Below are 26,419 nucleotides of genomic sequence, written 5' to 3'. Positions count from 1 at the left end.
ATTTTTTTGGCAAATTGTTCATTTAATAAATTTTTATTCTAATATCATGACAAATTTTGCATTCAATGATTGATTTTGTGATTTTTAATTTATAATTTATATAAATGAATATAATATTCAATAATAATAAAAGACGATAAAAAAATAACATCACTTAATTTTTAATAATTGAATACATCATTGAAAAAAAAAACTACAAAAATCCATATAAATTTATTTGTAAACATGTGAGATTATATAGGAATAAAAAAAAAATCTACTACATCCACAAAATCTTTTATTTTAAAAAAATACTAAAAATCTTCAAAAATATGGATTGAATACACCCAATGAATTCGTTAATACGTATTATTTAATCCGTTTGATGTTTGATGATCTTGAGGAATTCATCCAAACGTCTCTTTTTCTTACGTGTTACCAAGACTGATCTGGCGACATCCATCAGCCATTTTCTTTACCTTGATCCATCCCTAATCCGATCGCAATTCATTCTTTCAATCTCCCAAAATACATTTATGCACATATTTATTACATATATGCGTGAATTGGAATTCGAGCAGTTGTTCCGTGAGTTGGATTTTGATCGCTTGTAGTAACAGTCACCCTCCTAGGGTTTTGAGATTTGAAGCTCTGGGTGCCAATCAGTCTCGGCAGAGGCCTCTGCCGTCATCTTCGGCAGGTGGAATATGGTTCTTTCTACGCCATAATCCTCCACAGTCTCACAATCTCCGTTATTTACCTGAACCTCAAATGGACTTTGTCACCCGCCACGCTGCCGCCGATCATCAAACACCACCACCTCCCACCTCCACCTCCACCGCTTCTTCCGCCCCACTCGAGGAGCCTGAGTATTTGGCCCGTTATACAGTGGTTAAGCACTCATGGCGGGGCCGTTACAAGAGAATTCTTTGCATTTCAAGTTATAGTATTATAACTTTGGATCCGAACACGCTGTCTGTTACCAATTCTTATGACGTGGGTAGTGATTTTGAAAGTGCTGCTCCCATAATTGGGAGGGATGAAAATTCTAACGAGTTTAGTATTAGTGTGCGGACTGATGGACGTGGGAAGTTTAAGGCGATCAAGTTTTCATCCAAATACAGAGCGAGTATAATGACCGAGTTGCACAGGATAAGATGGAATAGTCTGGCAGCTTTGGTGGAGTTTCCTGTTCTTCATTTGCGGAGGAGGACCTCAGAGTGGGCCTCTTTGGTAAGTGTTAAGGTTACTGAATTTTTTCTTCCAGTATGTGGTTTGAATTTGTTGGTAAATGGTTCTTCTCCTTCTATAGGTGAGTTTCATGTGAACTTTCCTTGGTTTTCTAGTTTAATTGCCACACCCGAAAATTAGAATAAAAGTTAATGTGTCGGATGATATGGCTGAACCCCAGTTTATTTTAATCATGTTAATGGTTCCTGTAATGATATTGTATAGGATGCAAGAATGGGGCGACCTTTTTACTCCGAAGTTTCTGCTACAAATCTATTTTAGAATTTAGACAGCTAAAAAATGGAAAAACAAAAAGAAGTTGATTGCCTGCAAATATGCGTCATTGGTGTAAAACCGTGAGAACCTATATAAGTATACAACAAGGAAGTGAAGTTCTGGCTTGCTATCTGTTTTCTGGGCTACATCTTTGCTATCTCTTTTTATTTTGAGTTAAACCTTGTAAATATTACATGAAAGTAAGAGAGGGATTGATTGTTCAACTGTTGGGAGAATCCTTTGTGGTCTTTCATTGGGTTATACTCTCACAGTCTCACTTACCCGAACTAAATAAGAAGGGATCGCATCTCACTTGACATTGCATATTTCTGTACTTTTCTTGCCAAATGACGTTTTTGCTGGATAAACTTTATATTTTGTTGGAAATGAAATTTTAATTTGCATGTTTTGTGGTTTTGAAAAGCTGTTTACATTTCTATTTTGTTCGCTGAAATTGATTTCATGATTTTAACATGAAAATGAGAAATATATACGGGTATGTTGTATAATTGGGGTACTACTACTACAAATTATGATATCTGCCATCTATGGAAATTGGATCCTCAGTTTTAAAGTTGCATGCATATTATCGTGTCATTATATCTTTTCCTTGGTGCGTTGGTTGCTTTTAGTGGCTTAGATAGTTTGTCATTTACTACCCAATTTCAAATTTTCAAATGTACGGCGGCTACGGCCTGTCCATTCTGGAGAAGCTGATTCCCCATGAGGAGAATATGGACTTTACCAGGTGTGATAAGGGGAGTGAAATGGAATGAATGTTTTACTTACGGGTGCAAACTCCAGTACTGTAGGGGCATAATTCTAATATATAAGAACCTCTAGCAAAATGGATGACTGATTTATTATTCTGTTGACATTAATTGTCTGATTGGTGGATTGCATATTATACTAATTATTGAATTAAAAGGCAGAGTCTCTCCTATCTTCAGTTATGCAATTCAATTCATTGGGAAATTATAAATTTATTATCTATGTATCGTTTGCCCTTTGGTTGGCTTTCAACACGGGGTACAAAATGATGCCAGCTAGTTAAAGAATGGTCAGTGGGGTGAAGTGAATGTTTAAAATGAGTGTAATTAAGTTATAACATATGAGAACTTCTTAAAGGAAACCTAGAGGTATTCTCAGGAATTTTGTAGGTTCCACAAATGGCATAAAAAAATATTCTTGATAGTGGAAAGTATTGAAGATGCCATGGTTGTATGGGTGACATCATGCCTTTGGTGGTTCTTTGGAACAATACGACTCCGCCTATCCGGTTTTTAGGGGTATTCCCTAGTTGACATTCATGGAGAAGACAGTAGGCATGCTGCTCCCAAGTCAGAGTGCCCCTTCCATTTATATATTTATTAAAAGCAATGAATTGCACACATATTGATAAATAGAAAAATAATAGGCAATATATCTTGCTATTATTACTTATACTTGTTTGAACAATTGGTTGGCATAACCAAGATGGGAATAGATAAGTAGCTGCAACCAGACTGTAGAAATAACTGTGAATTGAGAGGAAACACAGAAGTAAAAGAAGATTAATGGTAACTGAAGCAAAAACTTGGTGCCTACATGCAGTTCACTCTATTAGTGAGGGAGATAATACTAAGCCTGGGTCATTAGTTTCAATCATTCTATGGAGTAAAATTTGTTCTTGTGCACAAATTGTTACTTCATTTTTAAATTAATATATTGTGAAAATTGCTCGAGGAGTTTGTATTTATTTGAAATTGGAATAACCTTATTTTCTTCAACCTATTGGTTAATTGTCTAACAAAATCAAGAACTATTAAAGATGTTTCCCCATGTGTATATTCACTATAAGAAATGCTGATATTGTATGCCGATACTGATTTACTCTAATTACGGGTGTATATTAACTAATATACCCAACTGTTAAAAACAACTTGCATGTCAAAAACAATTTTATTCTTATTCTTTGAAATGTACATATTTTGTTTGTCCATTTCATCCTTATAATAGCCTTTAGGTCTTCCTCTTAGATTTTCCAACTCCATTTTTTACTCGAATGACCTTTGAACCATAGGGTATAAGTATCCAAAAGCTACACACAAGAGTAGGTAGAGAACGTGTAGCAGCGTCGATTGATGTTGATCTGAGTGTCTCCTTGATGAACTTTGGTGTGGAGACCACCTTTCCCTTGTACTAGTAGTTTTCTGGGGCATCTTGTTTCAGCAATTTGATTTCTTACATGATAACAAATATTCAGAGATAGAAACTGAGTTTGTTATGCTGAGTTTTCGAAATATCTTTACTTCAAAATCAAGTGGGAAGCATTAGTAGGATACATTTTTTATGTTCTCAGTTCTTTCCCCTATCTAATGTTCCAAATATCTCAGTTAAGAAGTTTTTACATAGTATATTTTTGGGTCCAAGCATTTCCTTATTTAATCAGCAGGCAATTTACCTCAAGGTATTTCCGAGCTGGATTTTATGTTTTTCATGAAAGTTGTCGGATCAATTTATATTTTCTTACCCAGTTTGAAGCTTGAAACGGAAGTAGAGAGTTATGAATGGTAATCTGACAAGAAGAACATGGATGTGTTCTGAGATATTCTGTTTGTTGCTAAAGTATTTCAACTTTATAACAGTCATTTCCCAATAATTTTAAATTGATTTTACTATATGGCCAAGATTGATGATTTAGAGGTACTTTAACAGAATCTGCTTTGATCTGTGGTAGTTTGCAGCTTATTCACCGTGTCATCTTACTATACGATGTTGCATGTTAAATTTCAAATTCCCAGGAATAATGAATTTGTTTTGTGCAGAAAATGAAAGTCACATATGTTGGAGTTGAGGTGATAGATTTGGAGTCTGGAGAACCTAGGTGGTGTTTAGATTTCAGAGATATGAATTCTCCTTCCATTGTTCTGTTATCTGATGGTCAGGGGAGAAAAAATATTGACCATGGAGGATTTGTTCTTTGTTCTCTTTATGGAAGGAAATCTAAAGCTTTCCAAGCTGCTCCTGGGACTTCAAATGCTGTCATCATATCAAATTTAGTACGGAGTACATTGCTTCGTTCCTGATTTCATATCTTACTGTGAAAATCCATATTGTTGTCTTTTAAATTTCTCTGTGTTTTACTTTTCTGACACTGTCTTAAGATCCTAGACGCTGTTCTTTGCTAACTTTATTGAGCAATATTATGCCTCTGATAATGCTTATGTACTAAACAACACTGCTTAAATGTTATGTTCCAGACAAAAACTGCAACTGCAATGGTTGGGGTGACATTGGCTGTTGACAATTCTCAATCACTTACCATCACAGAGTACATGAAGCTAAGAGGTATCTTCTACTATCTTGTTTTATAATTAATACGCAGTTTAAATTGTGGGTCCACTGTAGCTTTATCCATATGACATGTTTGCGTGTGTCATCTATTTCAACTTTGCAGCTAAAGAGGCTGTGGGGGCGGAAGAAACTCCTCTTGGCGGTTGGTCTGTCACAAGATTGCGGACTGCTGCTCATGGAATGCTACCTTATGCTGGATCAACTTTGGCACTCGGACCAAAAGGAGGAATTGGGGACTTTGGTGATGCTGTATCTCGGCAACTTATTCTTACCAAGGTTTCTCTTGTTGAAAGGCGTCCAGAAAACTATGAAGTAAGCATGTGATTGTAATGCATCTCAGATGATATAATTTTTATGGATGTGCTTCATCAGTGCAGTCAATGTTTTCTTTTTGAGAAAACTTTATACCATTCTTGGACGTGCCGGCATTATGCAATAAAAGAAATTTGCATTCGTATCTAACTATTTTTGCTCATTTTATATGCCTTATGAAAATTTATGAATCTTTTGAACCAAAAATGTCAAATTTACTCGTTCAAGTGATCTGTATAAACAGGTTGGTTTTTCCTCGAAGCTTCTTTATAGGTTATGGTCTTTTTATCACTTTCTCTAGATTTGTTGCTTTATATTTTAATTATTTTTGTTAATACGACAATGTTCCACATTTGAACTCTTGTTTATTCCGAAGTGTTACTTTATGCATCATTGCCTTCAGCACTTAGTGGGATCACAGGTGGTTATGAACACTGTCCGAGACTCCGAGAGACAATTTAATTTATGTTGAACTATTATTATCGACGTTATGAATTAAATGCAAACGAAATTAGGAGAATCCATGCTAAACTTCTGAAGTATTGTCAATTTGCATAAAGTTAGTGTGTGTTGCGTATCTCCTGTTTCTTAACTGTTGATGAGTGATGGTTATGACTTAGTGTTGCACCATCGACATTTTTCCCTGGATGTATGTTTATATGGAATTGTTGATTAATTGTGACTTTTCATTCTGAATGCTTGAAGGCTGTTATTGTTCGTCCTCTATCTGCTGTTAGTGCTCTTGTTCGATTTGCTGAGGAGCCACAGATGTTTGCTGTAGAATTTAATGATGGATGTCCTACTCATGTGAGTTTATCATGGAAAAAGTTACTTAATCGGTGCTTCATTGGAAAGCAAACAGAGTTGCTAACGTGTGATGATATTTCAGGTGTATGCTAGTACTTCTCGTGATAGCCTACTTGCTGCAGTTCGGGATGTTTTGCAATCCGAAGTAGGTATTTGTGCTGTTTGGTGGTCAAATAAATTTTAATTCTAAATTTGTTCCAACTGATTCTTCATGTGTAGTTGACTGACTACACTGAGTTTCAGTTAATTTTAAATGGTTTGACTTGTTCACTATATATTGGACTAAAAATGTGCATTCAGTTTGTAATTGATATGTATTGAGTGTAAACAATAAACTTAGTTCAAAATTTGTTTGAATATGGTATAGCTTCGATTGTGCAGGGTCAATATCCAGTGCCTGTGTTACCCAGGATGACGATGCCTGGCCATCGAATCGATCCTCCTTGTGGTCGAGTATGTCTGAAATATCCCTTAAGTCAGCAGCAGCTCCTTGTTGACACTGAATTTGTTACCATGCATTTGAAATACCTGGCTGCAGCTGCCAAAGATGCTGTGGCTGAAGGAGGCTCTATTCCTGGTTCAAGAGCTAAACTATGGCGTAGGATAAGAGAATTTAATGCATGTGTTCCATTTAGTGGTGTTCCCCCCAATGTTGAAGTACCTGAGGTGACTTTGATGGCCTTGATTACGTTGCTTCCTGCTGCTCCTAATCTTCCTCCGGAAGCCCCACCTTTGCCTCCTCCATCTCCTAAAGCAGCTGCTACAGTGATAGGTTTCATTGCATGCTTACGGAGGTTGCTGTCTTCGCGCAGTGCTGCTTCACATGTTATGTCATTTCCTGCCGCTGTTGTAAGAATCATGGGCCTGCTTAGAAATGGTTCCGAGGGAGTAGCTGCTGAAACGGCAGGGCTTGTTGCTATGCTGATTGGTGGTGGTCCTGGGGATACAAACATATTATCTGATACAAAAGGAGAACAACACGCAACAATCATGCACACCAAATCTGTATTATTTTCTGACCAAAGTAACTTAATTATCCTTGTGAACAGATTAAAGCCCATGTCAGTTTCGCCATTATTGTCCATGCCTGTTGTTGAAGTTTTTGAAGCAATGATATGTGAACCGCACGGTGAAACAACCCAATACACAGTTTTTGTTGAATTACTACGCCTTGTGGCTGGGTTACGACGTCGTTTGTTTGCTCTGTTTGGACATCCGGCGGAAAGTGTTCGAGAGACGGTTGCAGTAGTTATGCGTACAATAGCGGAAGAAGATGCTGTTGCAGCCGAATCAATGAGGGATGCTGCTTTACGTGATGGTGCGCTGCTGAGGCATTTGTTACATGGATTTTACCTTCCTGCTGGAGAGCGACGTGATGTCAGCCGACAACTTGTTGCTCTGTGGGCAGATTCTTATCAACCTGCTCTTGATTTGTTATCTAGAGTTCTACCTCCTGGGCTGGTCGCTTATTTGCATACACGATCTCAGGCTAATTCATCAGATGATACATCTAATCAGGAAGGTTCCTTGATGAGCAGAAGGCAGCGACGGCTACTTCAACAGAGGAGGAATCGTCCAGGAAAAGCAATACCATCTCAAGGACACACCATACCTTCTGTCAATGCTGCTGAAGTTATTGAGCAAACACATATGACAAGTCCTTACCCATTTCGAGGATCAGATGGTTACCAAAAGTCTGCCGGAGATTCAACCGATGGGCTGGTTCCATCCGTTCGTCCTTCTTTAACTCATGGGATGGAAAACTTTTCTGACAAGCTCCCAGTTGTATGGGTCCCTCCAACAGATCAGTTACAGGGCATTTATTCTCCTGATATCCCTGCAGATGCTTGTGAATCAGTTGCAACTAGTATGAGCAAAGTTGATTCTGATGTTGGTTCATCTGTGCCCGAGAATCCAGGCCTTCCAGCTCCAGCCCAGGTGATCATGGAGAACGCTCTTGTTGGATGTGGAAGATTGCTATTAAATTGGCCTGATTTTTGGCGAGCTTTTGGTCTTGATCATAATCGTGCAGATTTGATCTGGAATGAGCGTACTAGACAGGAGTTGAGAGAGGCTTTGCAGGCTGAGGTTCATAAACTGGACCTTGAGAAGGAACGGACTGAAGATATTGTCCCTGGCGGTAGATCTGAGGAAAGTATCAGCGAGCAAGAATGTCTGCCACAAATATCATGGAACTACACAGAATTTTCTGTAAGGTATCCCAGCTTGGCCAAAGAAGTTTGTGTGGGTCAATATTATTTGCGTTTGCTTCTTGAGAGTGGCAGCGTTAGCGGCAGCAGGGCTCAGGACTTTCCACTTCGTGATCCTGTTGCTTTTTTCAGAGCACTTTACCATCGATTCCTGTGTGATGCAGACACGGGGCTGACTGTAGATGGTGCTGTTCCGGATGAAATGGGTCCCTCAGATGATTGGTGTGATATGGGAAGATTAGATGGTTTTGGAGGAGGGGGAGGTTCTTCTGTCAGGGAGCTTTGTGCGAGGGCTATGGCAATTGTATATGAACAGCATCACACTTTGATAGGCACATTTGAGGGTACTGCTCATGTGACTGTACTCTTGGACAGGACAAATGATAGAGCTCTACGACACCGTCTTCTGCTTCTCTTAAAGGTAAATAACCTCCTTCCTCAATATTATGAATCAAATAAATTAAATTGAAAAAGTAGCTATATTATTGATGTGTGGCATGGTATCTCTCAGTTTTCAGCTCACATGATTTAACCCTGATTGAAGGTCAGTTCGTCTCTTAAGTAATGTGATCCTAAATTAATCTTGAAAGATTAGTGACATCTTTATTGCTCTGTGATGGAGAACAGTTTGACTTATCTTCTGGAAAGAGGAATCATATATATTATTTTTAAGACTGGAGACAGACACAGCAGGCCTAGGGATCGAGACATGTTTGGTATTGGTATCTGTAGGAATATGATCATGAAATTACTGCAAAACTTTAGCACTCTGCAATAAAAGAGATAAATTGAAGAGAATAACGGCTAGTCGACTCTAAAACTATTGCGAAAATCTTAAAATCAGATCATATTATTTACGTTGAGAATCTCTCATGTGCCAGTTGCATTAAATGATGAAAAATGTATAAAGGGTAAAAACTTGGTACAGTGATGGTGTCTTAGATATCATGAGCAAGAAAGATTCATAATAATATTCACAGATGAGTCAATATTTCACTGGCACAAATATTATTAATTTGTATTGATTTTTAAGTTAATGCTTCTTCCTATGTGCAGGTTTTGATGAAGGTTTTATCGAACGTAGAGGCATGTGTCTTGGTAGGAGGTTGTGTGCTTGCAGTTGATTTACTGACAGTAGTTCATGAGACTTCTGAAAGAACTGCTATACCCCTGCAGTCTAATTTAATTGCTGCTACTCCTTTTATGGAACCACTAAAGGAATGGATGCTCACAGACAATAATAATGTTAAAGTTGGGCCAGTGGAGAAGGATGCAATTAGAAGATTTTGGGCAATAAAAGAAATTGATTGGACAACCAGGTGCTGGGCATCTGGGATGGCAGACTGGAAGAGACTAAGAGACATACGTGAACTCCGGTGGGCAATGGCTACTCGAGTTCCCGTTCTTACTGCGATCCAGGTAAGATTCCTTGAAAAGTTATTATTTCCATTATTTAGTAAAAGCAATTCAAACTGATTAAATTATTGGTGTTATATAACTTTACCGTTCCCCAACAAAATGGTTGGGATAGCGGGGCAGTGGGGCACGTGGGAAAGGATGTCAGCAACAAGTTTATTACTTGCTTCAACTCAAATTTTAAGATACACATGTGAGAGAGAAGATTGTAATATATTTACTTTATTGTTAATTTTCATGTCTTCAGACATGAAAAGGTTTGGACGGTCGTAAAAATGTGGAGGTGAACCAATCATACTGTTTTCCTTACTGTTGCTATTTGGTCTCAAAATCAAATTTAGTTTCAAGCTTGTGAAAGTTATCTTGAAATATCTTGGTATTTTAGCAAAAGAAGTTGTACTTGCTTGTGTTATCAGTTTTAGTCTATCGCCAGCTTGACAATTGAAGCGAAATCGATCCTAAGTTAATTTTAACTCCGTCCTGTCTTGTTAAAATTTTAACGTGTTTGTAGATGAATATTGAGTATTAAGAAAGCTTTCCATTTTGAACCCATTTGGGAAAAAAATTATACTATGCACGTTTTTATTTCTCCAAATCTGTCTTGTTTCCCAAAAAAAACACGTGCTATCATTTTTTTTGCCTTTATTTTCTTTCCCAAAATCAAAATTTCCATCCTTTTGCACATCTACCAATGTAATTACTGTTGATTAAATTCTCTCGTCGTTCCCATGATCATCCTATTATTTATTATAATCCGAAATATGCTATTTAAAATTTTTATAATAATTTTATTCAACCATCCCAACATGATTTAACAACTGCGGTAACAAATTTATTTTTCTAAAAATAAAACCAAAAGTAAATTTTGTTTCCCCAAAAATTCTCCGAAAATGTTACCCTGAACTCTTTTCTCAAAACTCTCAAAACAAAATCTAACATTCTGCAATGATTTGGTGGCTAAATGGAAATTATTCATTCTTATATATTGTCAGACTTCCAAATGTTGAGGCACATTGGAATAAATTCCAAAGAGATATGCTACCCTTTATTGATCTACCAAACTCTGATGATTTATGTTTCCTGATAAACGGCAGTTTTAAAGAAAATTTTCATGATTTTGACCATCATTGGTATAATTGTAATAGTGCATGGCTTGAATATTTCTTGGAAAGTTACATTGCAGATAACTAGATGAAAGGTTTCTTTGGTGCATTGCTTGTCTGGAAAAGACTTCTTTTTGTCTCCTCTTGTCCTGCTTGATTTGTGAAATACGGGTATATTTTGATTAAAATCTAGCCAAAGTTGCGAAAATTCACAAATAATTGCTGGTCACGTTCAACCAGTAAATAGTATAAGTTAAGGACCAATGTATATCAGTAAAGTCTATCCTGAAAGATGGCAGGAATAAAAAGTTTGCAAGAAAGGTGTGACAGCAACAAACCTGGAAGGAGTTCTATATTTTTTAACCTGTCGATATTATTTGTTTATATTTGATTTATTAAATTTCTAAGATGGTTGTGACTTTGTTCAGGTAGGACAGGTTGCATTGTCAATATTACAAAGCATGGTAGCTGCTCATTCAGATATAGATGATGCAGGAGAGATCGTGACACCCACACCTAGAGTGAAAAGGATTTTATCAAGTCCACGTTGTCTTCCACATATCGCGCAAGTAATCTTAAAAAGCGTTTGTCATATATTGGTGGATTTATAGTGTTTCGATTGGCTTGTAGATTCTCGAAATGTAGCGCTTGAATCTGCTTAATGCAGAGTTATGTTGAACTCACGGTTGCTTTATCTTAGCCAGAAATTATAGCACTGAGTTATTTGCTCTTATAATTGAGATTTTATTACGCTGAATTAATTTCCTGTTGCTGTTGAAAATTATTGATGTTTGCATTCTACTTCATCAGGATAATCGTCTCTTATCGCCTAAGATATGTGGGCAATACTTTGAGAGATTAGGAATAAATAGAAGTCCCGAAAACTAAGGCATATTCACAAAGTTGATCACACGACTCTCTCACTTATATGTACATCATATCTTGGGAATGAGGTTCCTTTTGCAATTGATGCTGAATATGTTCTTGACTGCTGACTAAAGATTAAACAGTCAATATTTGCCACAAGCTTGCATGAGATGTTACCCTCCTTAAAGTTTGAAAGACATTGCATGCTACACGCGCATAAGATATTCTCTCCTAGAGTAGGCATAGTTTACCCGTGCTTTTTTTGTAAGCTCCATTAATTGTATTCTTATATCTTTTGGAGGTGAATTATGATATCTTTTCCTTCACTATTTAGCTAAATTACATTTTATTGACAAAGGTAATGTCCATACTAAATGTAGAAGTTTAACCTCGAAGAAGTGGGTGTAAATATGATTTTGGAAGGTAGGCTTTTGTGCCATATGTAAGGGTATGTAGACATTATTTACCCTTACTACTTTTGTTGGGGGTGATTTACTTTGACTCTTGTTTTAAGATGAATGGATGGCTGCACAGCTTTGGATTTTCTTTGAAAAAATTGTACTAAAGTTTAATTGCCATATTATTTCATTCACAGGCATTGCTTTCTGGTGAACCAACGATTGTCGAAGCATCTGCTACTTTACTGAAGGATATCGTTACCAGGAATCCCAAGGCCATGATTAGACTGTACAGTACTGGGACATTTTATTTTGCCCTTGCTTACCCTGGATCTAATCTTCTTTCAATTGCACAACTCTTCTCAGCAACACATATACATCAAGCCTTTCATGGTGGTGAAGAAGCCGCGGTTTCCTCTTCTCTGGTTTTGGCAAAACGGAGTGTTTTAGGGGGCCTCTTACCTGAGTCTTTGCTATATGTACTGGACCGTAGTGGGCCAGTTGCATTTGCGGCAGCAATGGTTTCTGATTCTGACACTCCTGAGATAATTTGGACGCATAAGATGCGGGCAGAAAATCTTGTCCGTCAGGTTGTTGTCTATCCACCCCGCTACTGTCCTTAGTATTTACTTCCAAACGATTGTTATGCTTGAATCATCTGTGAATTAAACACAGGTATTTGAATTATTATTTCATTTCTCATTTAGGTTCTTCAGCATCTTGGTGATTTTCCTCAAAAATTGCCGCAACATTGTCATTCGTTATATGATTATGCTCCAATGCCTCCAGTGACGTATCCAGAGCTCAAAGATGAAATGTGGTGTCACCGTTATTATCTCCGAAACTTGTGTGATGAAATTAGATTTCCTAATTGGCCTATTGTTGAGCATGTCGAGTTTTTGCAATCATTGCTAGTTATGTGGCGTGAGGAGTTAACCCGAAGACCAATGGATCTTTCTGAAGAAGAAGCTTGCAAAATACTGGAAATATCCATTGAAGATGTATCCAGAGATGATGCTCCTAAAAATCTAAGTTTGGAGTTGGACGAGATTCCTAATCTATTGAAACAGATTGAATATATTGATGAAGAAAAGCTCAAGAGACAATATAGGAAACTTGCAATGAAGTACCATCCTGATAAAAATCCTGAAGGGAGGGAGAAGTTCTTGGCAGTTCAGAAAGCATACGAGTGCCTGCAGGTATTCCATATTCCTAGAACAATGGCCTTGTGTAATTTTTTTTTTAACTTCTCATGTTGAAAACCGGGGACTTGTGCTGCTAAGCATCAAAGAAAAGTTTTTAGTTTCTATTTCACATTTAGTTCAAATTGTTTGGATTTTTTATACAGTTTTTCTCTTCAAAAAATAGGATGTTCGTGTTGATAGGCCTTTGATATAGGATATCGTGATTGTGTTGTATAATTATGTCATTTAATCTAGCATAATGTAGCTGTAACAAATTTTTGTACCATATATCGATGATCATTGGTGGCGATACTGGTAGTGATGGTATTCGGTGTGAGTTTTTGGTAGTGGTGAGAGTTTTATGAGTCTTAGGAGTAGGTATGATGCTGAGTACTGAAAAAAATAGATCAAAAGAGGTCCTGATTGATTGAAATGGATCCTCGGTATAGAGAAGAGAAGGAAGCTTACCGTAAATGTTCATCAAATAAATGAAGAATTTTATTGTCATTGTTACGGACATCAAAACTAGGAGAAACTTTATTTGATTTTAAATAAGTTATGCTAGATAAATCCTAAATTTAATCTTCATAAATTTGAAAATCAAGTGTTATTTGAATAAGTACAGTTTGTGACTTTTGTGCATGTACTTGTCTGTGGTAGTGTTAGCAGTAGCATTGCCAAAATTTTAGAGGGTATTCAAACTTTAGTGGTTGTTGATCAAAAGGAGGGTATTGGTATTCAGATGTAATAGAAAGTGCTGGTGTTCTATTGTAGCATACATTTCTTAGAATATCACAATAATCTCTCTTGGACTTCTGAAATGTTTGCACTTGCCCAGTTTCTGTGCAAAAACTAAAAAGTGCGCTGAACATGACTCTTTTATTGATATAGTATGCAGAGTATGGTCCTTGGATGTGTGTGGGTCTAGACAATATTCTGTTTGCATTAAACTTAAGGCTCTGAAGGTGGAACTAAAGAAACTTAATTCTACTCACTTGATGGAAGCTGTAAAATGTCTATATGAACCTCGAGTATTCATTTTTCCCCTAAAAATCCATTAACAAATATTCAAAGAAAGCAAAGCTCATTTTTTCTTTGGTGTCATTTTTTCATGTTCATTTGTTCTCTTATTCCTTTTGGTTTTATCGTCTTATGTTGATATTGTATTTTGGAGCTGGGTAGGTAAGAAGATTGGTATTTAATTTTGTATTGTTCAAGTATATTAAAATGTCTACTGAGAAATAATTGCCACTTAGATTGTGTTTTCTTCGGTGAGTTCGCTGAATTCTGATTGATCGCCTCTAGGTGACCATGCAAGGGTTGCAAGGCCCCCAAACTTGGAGATTGTTACTGCTACTAAAGGGCCAGTGCATTCTATACAGGCGATATGGGGACTTATTGATGCCATTCAAATATGCTGGATATCCAATGCTGCTAAATGCCATTACAGTCGATTCAAATGACAACAACTTTTTGTCCTCTGACCGAGCACCACTTTTAGTTGCGGCCTCCGAGCTTGTCTGGCTAACGTAAGTTCATTGTCCATATTTGGTTCTCTGTTCGTCTTTGGTCAGCAGTTTGTATTTATACTTGATAAGCTGAATTTATCACCATACCCTTAACCTCTTTCAGGTGTGCATCTTCTTCATTAAATGGTGAAGAGCTTGTTAGGGATGGTGGAATACCACTTCTTGGAACTCTTCTTTCACGATGCATGTGTGTGGTCCAACCAACAACTCCTGCTTATGAACCATCCACCACCATTGTTGCAAACATAATGCGAACTCTCTCAGTTTTGAGTCAATTTGAAAGTGCCAGAACTGAGATGTTAGAGTTTTCTGGACTGGTCGAGGACATCGTTCATTGCACCGAACTTGAGCTTGTGGCTGCTGCTGTCGATGCTGCCCTTCAGACTGTTGCTAGAGTTTCTGTATCCTCTGAGTTTCAAGATGCTTTACTGAAGGGTGGTGTGTTGTGGTAAGTGAGATTATTTATGCTTCTTTTCCATTGAGCATACCTTTCTTTGAAAAGTTGTAATTATTCTCGGAGAGCTCTGTAACTTTTTGTTCTGAAGCTTGAGAATTGGGTTCTAACTCTCTGGCTGCTTCATGTGTACCATAATCTTGGATAATGCTCTCCACGGATTTATCAAAAACTATTATTTGTTGATGTTCCCTAGTGATACCATTAACTAATTCCTGGTCCTTTTCATGAACTTGTTACTTCATAAATTATCTTATGTTTGTTCAGGTACCTCATTCCATTGTTGATTCAGTATGATTCAACTGCAGAAGAATCTGACAAGACAGATGCTCCTGGTGTTGGAACCAGTGTTCAAATAGCAAAGAATTCCCATGCTGTACAAGCGTGTTACGCCTTGTCCAGGCTTAGTGGTTTAGAGACCAGTGAGACGCCAGCTCCCTATAACCAGGCTGCATCTGATGCCTTGAGAGCTTTGCTGACTCCTAAACTTTCAAGTATGCTGAAAGATAAATCACCCAAAGATCTTTTAGCCACATTAAACTCAAACCTGGAATCTCCTGAGGTATTGTTGCTGATCTTTCCTTTTACAAATAATATGTTGGAGAAGTTCTTTATTGAAGCATTCTATTATTTTTTCGCTTTAATTATTTTACAATTTGCACGTTTGCCTTCTATCGCGAAATTACAGGGCTCTTTAAGGTGTATTTCTCAATGGGTAAAAAAATTAATGTTTTTTTTCTGCATTTTGTGTTGTAAAAATAGTGAGAAAAAATAATGAAGAAATTTCTTTGGATATTCTGCATGTCTTGTTATTGAAATATCTCATTATGTCCTCTGGAATCTTGTTGCTTTTATCCCTTGGTGTGAAACTGTATAAAAGGGATAACACAGGAATACAACCCTCATAAAAGAAACTTCATGCTAAGTGATCCAAGCATGTAATTGTTGTAAGGACAAAAATCAGATTTTGCAATGACAATACCGGTTGATGTTTATTGCAATTAGCTGACATCCTTACCTGATTGTTTGTCTTCTAAGTGTTGCTACAGTAGCTGAAAATCGTTCCTTGCACCGGTTTTATGATTTTTTAATTAGGAGTCTAATTATTCTAACCCATCTTGAACCCATATTTTTAAAAATAGCCTTATTTGTCAAATACTTTACATTATGGACTTGTTTAATTTAAAAGTCCTAAAATATCCTCTTTCCCTTTTATTGATCTTAATTTATCACTACAATTTATTGAATTAAAAATTCATTCCCCCCCCCAAAAAAAAGTATAGTAAAAATATGATTTATTAGGGATGAGATCCGATTATTTGCTGACGTTGTGATCCGATTATTTGCTGACGTTGTGATCCGATTGTTTATTATCCTTTTAGTACATGTTGATATCTTGTCCGCCTTTTTGTAAACTTTTCCCTACTATATCATAAATAAAATGTCGTTTCTTAAAAAAAATTGACATTCTCATGTTAAAAAATATGTTTTGTCATATAATGTGGGCATTTGAAGTTTTCCTTGTTGTTTCTTCTCCTGTAGAAATAAAAATGGACGGGAACCCTTTCTCATTGATGGCATTGAGAAATTTTTGTGAATGAATTCATGAAATAATGGTTCATGTAGGATTATGAGCCAACGGAATGAGAAAATAATCGTGAAAGAAGGAAAAAAGAATTTAAAGGATATATTTGGAATTTAAGACTAATTTTATAAATTAACTTAAGGCCAAAATTGATTATAGCACTTTGTAGGAGGCCATTTAAGAAAATCCCTCTTTTTTAATTTATCGATTGTAAAAATGGTTGTCCTAATGCTGCAAGCAGAAATCTGTTTCCAACTTATATAGGTTTTGGTTGATAAGTGTTTATGTTAGTGATACTAACAGTGTTTCAGATCGAAGACATTTTAATGCATGATGAATCCAGTGCTAACGTCAAGAACAGCATTGTATGTGCAAATATTGATATTACTGTTGCCTTTGGCATGTAGATAATTTGGAACTCCTCTATGCGAGCCGAACTTTTGACATTTGTTGAAGAACAGCGTGCATTGCATGGCCCTGATGGTTCATACGACCTGAAAGATTCACATTCATTTGTTTATGAAGCATTGTCGAAAGAACTCTATGTTGGAAATGTGTACTTGAGAGTCTACAATGATCAACCAGATTTTGAAATCACTGAGCCTGAGATCTTCTGCTTGGCCCTTGTCGATTTTATATCACATCAAGTGCATAAAGCATCAGATGAAGGTACAGATATTCAGGGTAATGATGATGTAAACGCCGAATCATCTGTTGAGCAGGATTCTGCCTGTGATTCTTCACCGTCTAGTGGTGGGAAAGTCATGAGCATGGAGGAGATAGAATTAGTCAAGAAACTTCAGTACGGTCTGGTATCTCTTCAGGTATGTACCTTGTAGTTTTGCTTTGCTCGCTATTTATTGCTGATTTTGATGCTTTTGCCTTTGTAATTTCAGTATGTCTTGACGAAGAATCCCAGCTTAGCTTCTGCAGTGTCCTCAAAGGAAAAGTTATTACCCCTTTTTGAATGCTTTTCTCTCCCAGTTTCTTCAGAGAGTGACATTCCTCGGTTATGCTTAGCTGTTCTGTCACGCCTGACAACATATGCTCCCTGCCTGGAGGCAATGGTTGCAGATAGCTCTAGTCTGCTTCTTTTATTGCAGTTGATTCACTCATCTCCCACCTGTCGTGAAGGAGCTCTGCATGTTCTCTACGCCTTGGCAAGCACGCCAGAGCTTGCATGGGCAGCTGCAAAACATGGTGGAGTGGTTTACATACTTGAAGTTCTCTTGCCATTACAAGGTATAGCATCCTATTGACAGCAAATATTATAGGAAAAGTTTTTCTATTATTTTCTAAAATGGAGAGGTTCTGTAGATGAAATTCCTTTGCAGCAAAGAGCAGCAGCTGCCTCATTATTGGGAAAGCTCGTTGGGCAGAAAATGCATGGACCTAGAGTTGTTATTACCTTGGCGAGGTTTCTGCCAGATGGTCTTATCTCTATAATCAGGGATGGTCCTGGAGAAGCAGTTGTCAATGCCCTTGAACAAACAACAGAGACTCCAGAACTTGTATGGACTCCAGCAATGGCGGCGTCACTGTCTGCTCAAATTGCGACAATGGCTTCAGATTTGTATCGTGAACAGATGAAAGGACATGTCGTTGATTGGGATGTTCCTGAACAGGCGTCTGGCCAAAAGGAGATGAGAGATGAACCTCAGGTATTATTGAGAGCCATCAAGTCAGTCCAAGAATGCCTGAATTATATTCATTTCCTGACTCACAACATCTCTTGATGTGTAGGTTGGAGGAATCTATGTCAGATTATTCCTGAAAGATCCCAAATTTCCACTTAGAAATCCAAAGAGATTTCTTGAGGGACTGCTCGATCAGTATCTTTCTTCCATTGCTGCCACACATTATGATGGGCAAGCTGTTGACACCGAGCTTCCTCTGCTTCTTTCTGCTTCCTTGGTCTCGTTACTCAGAGTATACCCTGCTCTCGCTGATCATGTCGGATATCTAGGTTATGTACCGAAACTTGTTTCAGCAGTTGCTTATGAAGGAAGAAGAGAAGCAATGGCTTCAGAATCCTCTTTGCCTGAGGATGATTCGGTTCAGAAAATTTCACAGACTCCTCAGGAGCGTGTGCGCCTTAGTTGTTTACGTGTCCTACATCAACTTGCAGGTAGCACCACTTGTGCAGAAGCTATGGCAGCTACTAGTGTTGGTACACCCCAGGTATGTGGTGATTTTTTTATATGCGCTGTCAAAAAAATTTCTTGGAGTCTGGTTACACATTTTTTTTAAATTTTGCTTATTCTTGATTCCAGGTGGTTCCACTTCTGATGAAAGCAATTGGTTGGCAAGGTGGAAGCATTCTTGCTCTTGAAACTTTGAAGCGTGTAGTAGGTGCCGGAAATCGAGCAAGAGATGCGCTTGTTGCTCAGGGTCTTAAGTGAGTAATTATTTGCCTTGTCACGCTATTAAGTTGTGAATTTCTATAAATATATTAGGGGTTTGATGCATGCTTCGTGATGAATCTTCTATCGGATCTATCATGTTTCAATGTTGATATTGAATATGATTGTGCTAGGGTTGGCCTTGTGGAAGTTCTTCTTGGTCTTCTTGATTGGCGAGCTGGGGTAAGAAATGGGCTTTCCTCACAGCTGAATTGGAATGAGTCAGAAGCATCGATCGGCCGGGTTCTTGCAATTGAGGTGGGTACTATTCAAATAGTAGCTTTCATAATGGCCCTTTTAAGGATTCTAACTAGACATGTTTATGCTCGTATGTGAAGCTTTAAACTCAGTATTATGATTTATCCAGTTGAAATCGAGTGATTTTATGTTTTAAAGATTTTATTTTGTTAAAAGTAAAACCTGTCTTCATTTTGTAGGGAGTTTATCTACCTTGAAACAACAAAGTTTTACTTTCACTCCCCCAAATCAAGATTAAGCAGTTATCCCCCCTGAGATTAGTTGTTTAAGTACGTTTACCATTTTGTAGATGTTCTTTCCTGTATTTGTTTCAGCATTAAATGATTCATTTCGATGAACTAAACTCTGACTGTTAAAAGAATCTGCTGAGTTCGTTTATATTTCCTTGAATGGATACCATATGGTTTAGCGAGTTTGACAATCAATATTTGGTTAATCAAAGTATGATGATTTTGACCAAAGTTTTCCATTTGTTTATTTTTGCATTATTTATTCTTCTGATGGTTGCAAAAAATGTTTTGGGGTAAATATTTATAGAGGCAAACTTTTACAACGTGAAATGCTTTATAGACAAATATTTGTTAGTCAACTGCTATGATGAAATGGAGGAAAAAAATCTTGGCATGTTTTTCTCCAAGGAGACGATTCCGGATAAGCGGTTCAGCAAACAGCGTCAAGTATATGAAGTGCAAAAGTGTATGATTCAGTCGTGTTTGGGCAGTTCTTTATGTATATTTTAGTTAGCTGCTAATATGGTGAAAAGAAGCAATGATTATGTCAAATTCTTCTCCCATTGGTAGAATATTTCTTGCAGTTTTTGTGATGAATGGTTTGATTCACTTTCCAAAATTATTTTCTATGTTTTGTGAATTGGTAAAAATTTCAAGTCTACTTAAACAACGAGCTATTCAAGATGTTCTGAATTGCATGATGGTTTTACTTTTGCCAATTATTATTTTTCCTGTTGTTTATGGTTGTTACCCTTTGCTATATTTGTGAAGGTTTTGCACGCATTTGCAACAGAAGGGGCCTACTGTACCAAAGTGCGCGACATATTAGATGCCTCTGATGTAAGTTTCACTCCTGAATCTATACCCATTCTTATTTGTTGAAGCCTATCTAAATTTTTTTTATCTATGTTTTTTATTAAATGTTGAGGAATTAATATATTGTTGATCTGTTTTCGAGCTAATTCCAAAGTAGTTGCGCTAATTCTTTACGATCCATCCAAAGCTCCAATCCCGCTCATAGTGTTTCATGTTCACTTAAACTAGTTTCACAATATGCTTTAACGTATATATAAATTGACTTTAATGATTATATAAATTTTAAATTTCCTATCAAAAAAAATAAATAAATTCATTGATAATGATATACAATAATAGTGATGATACAAACGTGTACAAATTGTTTTTAAGAAGTAAAGGCTTTCGGGCAAAAGCAAGTGTATTCACAAATTGTAAGCATTAAGAGACTAGTCTTGAGTAACACCCTTGATCAAATCTTTCTGACAAAGCAAGTCTCATGCCTGCACGCCATTACAAAATGGGATCTTATAACAATCACTCGTATTCATCATCGTTTTAAAAAAATGGTTCACTCAAGTTCTATATGGGTTCATTATAATTACTTGAACCATTTTAAACCATGTGAAGCATGGGTATTACAATCATACCTTTAGAACACGACGATCTCACTGTGGCGTTGCCCATTGATCCACTGGTGACAAGAATCTAAAGGTGACTTCTACAGGTTTAGTAGTTGGCTCTCGCGCGAGTAGCTTTATTGCCACAAGTTCGAGAGGTGGCTCTTATTTTTCTTGTAGGATTTTAGAGTAGAGTACTGTAGAGAGGTTTAGAGTTGCTGCTTCGGCGTTTTTAGTTTCTCTTGGTTGTGACACGTATGAAAGTTGGGTATATAGAAGTAAAATTATACTCTCAATGCAAGGTGAAGTTTGGTTAAGATATAGGGGTATCAATTATTAAAATAAAGGCTGGTTGAGAATCTATATTTGTTTTCTTCTCAAAGTCAGGGTTTTTTGGTCTAACTTTTATTAGCTGCAATTCCTGAATCAAATGTATCAATATTTTTGTATTTATGTGGTCGTGCAGATTTGGAATGCTTATAAAGATCAAAGGCATGATCTTTTTCTTCCTTCAAATGCTCAAACTTCAGCCGCTGGAGTTGCCGGTCTCATTGAAAGTTCGGCATCTAGTCTTACGTATGCATTACCAGCTGCCCCAGCAGCCCCAGCACAACAACCTAGTCCAACAAAATTTCCTGCAACATTTACATCTGATTCGAATGGAAGTCATGGCTAGCAAAAGTAATAGCCGCGTTAATCAAAGACAAAGTTTTGTTGCATGTGTGCCTCAGACGAAATGAGAGATGTGTTGGTTACAATTGCTTGAAGCGATTTTGGCCTAGTTGAGTTTTTTTCATCTGGACATTGTAAATTGTATATCTCTCTTTCTCCCCCATTTATACCTTTACCTTCAGGCTTTACTAGTTTCTTTTTTCAATTATCTTTTGTAAATTTCTTTTTATATTCATTTTGTATAGCATGTTGAGGCGAGTTTCGACTACTTGTGCTTGGTGGCGTAGTTTGAGTTGTTACTATTTTTTCCATTATCTGAGTTGTTTCTTTATGCGATCACTATTTTCTTCACGACTATTGGACTCGATATTTGGCTTCTTGTTGCTCGAATCCAACTTGGGATACGAACATATCTTCTCGCGACAATATAAAGTGTAAAGTGGATTTCTGGGATATATTGTAAATTGGATATGGTATATGAGATTCTCAAATCAAAAAGATTTGGAATTTATGTTTTTGGAGATCGTAAAGCCAAAAAAATGATGTATATGTTGCATGTGTTTTTCGAAAGATGGTTTGGTTCGTGGTTCATTTTAATCATAAACTGCATTTTTTAACATACTGATATTATAATGATTGGTTGAGCTGTTAACTGACACTTCACAGAAATACTGATATATATATATATATATATATATATATATATTACCCCTATTCTAAAGTTCTGTGTACGCAGGTAATCAGTCTTATACATACTAATAATACACGTTATGTATGTTTATTTATATAAATCAAAACTTATGATAAATATATAACTTTATATGTAATATACTTTTATACAAAGTATAATTATATTGAAATAAAATTTCTAACTAATTTTGCGTATAAGTTTTGTTTTTTCCTATAACCACATATTTTCCTGGTGATTAATAAATTTGTATATATTTACTTTTTTTACAGTGGAAGTTGGAGTGCCTTCTTATTGGTGTGTTTTTCCTCATCTGTCTGAAAATCACCAAATACGTGGTAAGTTGAATGTTATATTAATTAATCAAAATTTTATTTTCCAATGAAGAAATTATATGGAAAAGTTGTTTTTTTGTCATTTATGTTTATCCTTTTGTGATTTTGGTCTGTTATGTTTTCAAATTTCAATTTTAGTATACTATCTTTATATTTTTTTTTAAAATTCTAATCCTTTTTTATGTAGCGCTTAGGGGTGAAAAATACCGAATTTTCGGTATACCGAAGTTACCATATCAAAAAATACCGAATTTATTAAAATTTTTGTTATGATATAGTATCGATACCGAAATTTTCGATACGATAACATATGAAATGTAAAAAATTTCGGTAGATACCGAAATAATATATATAAATTTAAAATATATAATATAATATTTTTAAAAATATAAGGTATTTTTCGGTATAAAACAATATAGATCGATACCATATTGAAATCTCGGTATACCGCAACATATTGATATAATCGATCTGCTAATTATACATACAAAAAATTTGCACGATAACATATAAATATTTTTAATATCGTAATTTTCGGTACAATATATTGTATGATTATTTGGTACGGTACGTTATACCTTTAGTAGTGGACATGTTTAGTGTCACGTCAAGAAATTGATGAAAAAAAGATTAAATTATCAAAAATAGAAAGATATGCCACTAAAATTGAAATTTGAAGACATATTTGTCAAAATCGCAGAATGACAAATATATCGGAAAAAAAACAATTTTACCAAATTATATAAACTGCTAAATTAATAGCAAACTTTTTTTACTCGAATTTAAAAACCGGTGTGTGAGATACCTACCGTACGTATTCAAGATAAAACCAACTGTCAATACATAATTAATTAACATGTTTATTATTATTATTAAATTTACGTGTAATAGTTGTGTGGTTGTTGTAGAAGCAGAAGAAATCGAAGTTATTTTGGGTGTCGGCCATAGGTCCGATGACAATAATGGTTACCGGTTGCCTTTACACCTACTTTTCTCTCATGCTGAAAAACTCGGCATCCCAACTGTGAGTTGTCTACTTAATTGATAAATCATCAATAAATATTGCTATATTATTATTGGATTATCTATTAAATTAATTTAATTTACATAAATAAATTCATCTATGAAAAATGAATTAATAAAATGATCAACCAATATTCGTTTATTGGTTGATTTAAATCATCATCATTATTATTTATATGTTGCAGGTTGATCATCTAAAAAGAGGAGTAAATGAAATTTACATTCAACGTTTAAACTCTAGCTAGCTCCGAGTATGTAATGGCGTCTCTCAAAGCTGGACTTATTCACTGGTATGACCGTATGATAGCACTCGCGGTAAGTGCATATCGCCGTTATTTACACTTCATATTTTATTTTTATCAGCGCACGGCACACTCGATGTGTGTAATAATTTTAATGTATATAGCTCAAAATTAATCAATGAATTTTAGTTATCGAATTGAATCCTATATGTAAGATTCGGTGGATAAATTTTTGAATATATAAAATGTGGAAAGCTGAAATTAGAGATTCTTGGAGATATATGTAGAGATATATAATTTTTAATTTGACCAAGTAAAAGGGTATTTTTCAGAAGAATTGATAACGAAGTTGTAATTACACAGTGACACCAAATAATTTTAATGTGGTGTTTGTTCATGCTTAGTATATTATAAAATGGATGATTTTATATTTTTAGTAATTTTAAACTATCTTGTTAAAGTTTCTTGGCTATTTAAAGATTGTCTGAAATGATTTTTAAGGAATTTATTTCCTAGAAAAAAGTTCATGAAAACCCTCAGCCTTCTCCAACATGAACTATGAAAGTTTTGACAGGAAGGGATAGCCATTGGCAGGAGTTTCGCCATCGCGAGGAATGAACAAATCGTCGGTAAAAAGGAGATGATAGCTCATGGATTGATGAACATCATCGGGTCTTGCACCTCATGCTACTTAACGACAGGTATATACAAACCACTCTTCGTTAATAAACTATAGTATTATAAGATCATGATAAATTATAAGGTGACATTAATGAACATCTCACAGGTCCATTTTCAAAAACAACAGTAAATTTCAACGCTGGATGCAAAACACAAATGGCAAATGTAGTACAATCTATTTGTAAGCTATTAGTCCTCTTGTTGTTGGCCCCTTTATTTAGCTACGTACCCTCCTCAGCTTGCTCTCTCAGCCATTATAATCTCAGCAATGTTTAATTGGCCTCATTGAGTATGAAAAACATTATCACCTCTTTAAGACGGATAAATTCGATTTCCTTATTTGTATGTCTGCGTTCCTCGGTGTTCCCTTCATGAGCATGGACATGGGCCTCGTCATATCGGTAAATCGAGTTTAATCATTTATGTATATATTTTTAATTTTTTCGTATATAAGGGGAACATGACAGTTTGGTTGAACTATATATAGGTTGGGCTCTCCCTGGTCAGAGCTTTATTGTGTATATATATATATATATATATATAGCAAGGCCTACGACTTGCAAGCTGGTGAACATACCGGAGTCCAATTTGTATCGGGATATCGAGCAGTATCCTAATGGGAGTACAGTTCCAGGGGTTCTAGTTCTGCAGCTTGGGTCACCTAATTTATATTTTGTAAATGCCAACTATATGAAAGAAAGGTATTTTTAATCAAGGATAGTAAATGAATCTGTAAGTGGTCTTTTCTGGTTTTATTTATTAAATTATTTTGTGCATCTGCAGAATCATGAGATGGGTTCAACAGGAATTCGACATGACAAAATCTTCACAAAATGACATTGAATACATCCTCCTCGACTTTGGAGGTTAGTGCATACCGCGTGAGCTAGCTACAATCTTTATGACGAATTCTACTAGGAATAATTTTGTATTTATTCCCACTTTTTCGATATAAAAATGTTACACGAGTTTGGATTTGTTGAATCTGACCCATATGACTAGATCATGTCTATCCATACTAGCAGTAGGGTAAAACTCACCTGCTAGCATGGAAAAAAGACCTGGTATACTCTCTAACACTCCTTGGACAATCGAATGACAGCAAAAGTACGATCCCTTCTTTGTAAATTGTAATACGACTTTCCTTTATAGGCTTGGCTTGACTTGCATAAGGTACACTGAGGTGGCTCATACACACGTAGCACTTGTCCAGTATAATTGAGTGATATATATGCACTAATATCATTCTGTTGTGTTAATGAGCACACGTCCAAGATTTTAAATAACTACGTCACCATTAGTTACACATTTCACATTCATTTCCCTTTGCAAAAATGATTAAGATCACTAGAGAATTAATCCACTCAGTATATATATGTTGCTCCTACGTCGTGGTCGAATAAACATGTGAACTAATCAAATGATCACCATGGCAGGTGTGACATCCATCTATCACACCGGAGTCGAAGCTCCGGTCGAAGTTCGCAGAAGCTTGGAGGCCAAAGGAATCAAGGTGATTATTTTAAAAATACGTATATACAATCTTACTTCATTTATTCAATCATCAATATCAACAAATAAGCCTACAATATTTCATCAAAAATTGCAGATGATTTTAATAAATCCTAGACTTGATGTAATGGAAAAATTGATCGTCGCCCACTTCATCGACAAGATTGGAAAGGACTCGGTTTTCTTATCGATTGATGATGCCATTGGGACCTTGAGATTTTCCCTTGAAACTTCCAAGGGAGTGTACAACCAAAGTAATTTGGAGACCGTATAGC

At 36.1% G+C, this 26,419-nt stretch overlaps 1 protein-coding gene and 1 pseudogene across 3 annotated transcripts; both read left to right on the top strand.

Annotated features, from left to right (window-relative positions):
- The first annotated feature begins 354 nt into the window (after positions 1 to 354).
- LOC142546137 (dnaJ homolog subfamily C GRV2-like) lies at positions 355 to 21,974 on the top strand. 3 transcript variants are annotated; one of them, XM_075653668.1, is made up of 22 exons: positions 359 to 1,212; positions 4,293 to 4,526; positions 4,728 to 4,815; positions 4,925 to 5,133; positions 5,839 to 5,940; positions 6,023 to 6,085; positions 6,322 to 8,571; positions 9,207 to 9,569; positions 11,098 to 11,238; positions 12,132 to 12,524; positions 12,642 to 13,133; positions 14,424 to 14,647; positions 14,751 to 15,095; positions 15,369 to 15,663; positions 17,094 to 17,510; positions 17,583 to 17,928; positions 18,004 to 18,347; positions 18,430 to 18,867; positions 18,960 to 19,084; positions 19,223 to 19,346; positions 20,348 to 20,416; positions 21,458 to 21,974. In XM_075653668.1, exons 1-22 carry the CDS (start codon positions 751 to 753, stop codon positions 21,665 to 21,667), a joined length of 7,734 nt encoding a protein of 2,577 aa, XP_075509783.1. In that variant the 5' UTR covers positions 359 to 750; the 3' UTR covers positions 21,668 to 21,974. The 3 variants fall into 3 exon arrangements, with proteins under 3 accessions (XP_075509785.1, XP_075509783.1, XP_075509784.1); XM_075653669.1 differs by lacking the exons at positions 359 to 1,212; positions 4,293 to 4,526; positions 4,728 to 4,815; positions 4,925 to 5,133 and having other exon boundaries at positions 5,925 to 5,940; positions 6,308 to 8,571; XM_075653670.1 differs by lacking the exons at positions 18,430 to 18,867; positions 18,960 to 19,084; positions 19,223 to 19,346; positions 20,348 to 20,416; positions 21,458 to 21,974 and having other exon boundaries at positions 355 to 1,212; positions 18,021 to 18,328.
- A 260-nt stretch (positions 21,975 to 22,234) lies between these two features.
- LOC142547845 (putative sulfate transporter 3.5) lies at positions 22,235 to 26,418 on the top strand (annotated as a pseudogene).
- Position 26,419: the final 1 nt, after the last annotated feature.

Source organism: Primulina tabacum, chromosome 5 (assembly GCF_025594145.1).
Source record: "Primulina tabacum isolate GXHZ01 chromosome 5, ASM2559414v2, whole genome shotgun sequence".
Classification (NCBI taxonomy): domain Eukaryota; kingdom Viridiplantae; phylum Streptophyta; class Magnoliopsida; order Lamiales; family Gesneriaceae; genus Primulina; species Primulina tabacum.
Note: the sequence above shows the minus strand (reverse complement) of the source record. Positions and strands in the feature narration are given on the sequence as shown.

Coding starts and splice junctions, on each gene's coding strand:
- LOC142546137 (XM_075653668.1), top strand. CDS start 751: ATGGACTTTGTCACCCGCCACGCTGCCGCCGATCATCAAACACCACCA. Junction 8,572..9,206: donor GTCTTCTGCTTCTCTTAAAG/GTAAATAACCTC, acceptor TCCTATGTGCAG/GTTTTGATGAAGGTTTTATC. Junction 17,511..17,582: donor ACGGTCTGGTATCTCTTCAG/GTATGTACCTTG, acceptor TTGTAATTTCAG/TATGTCTTGACGAAGAATCC.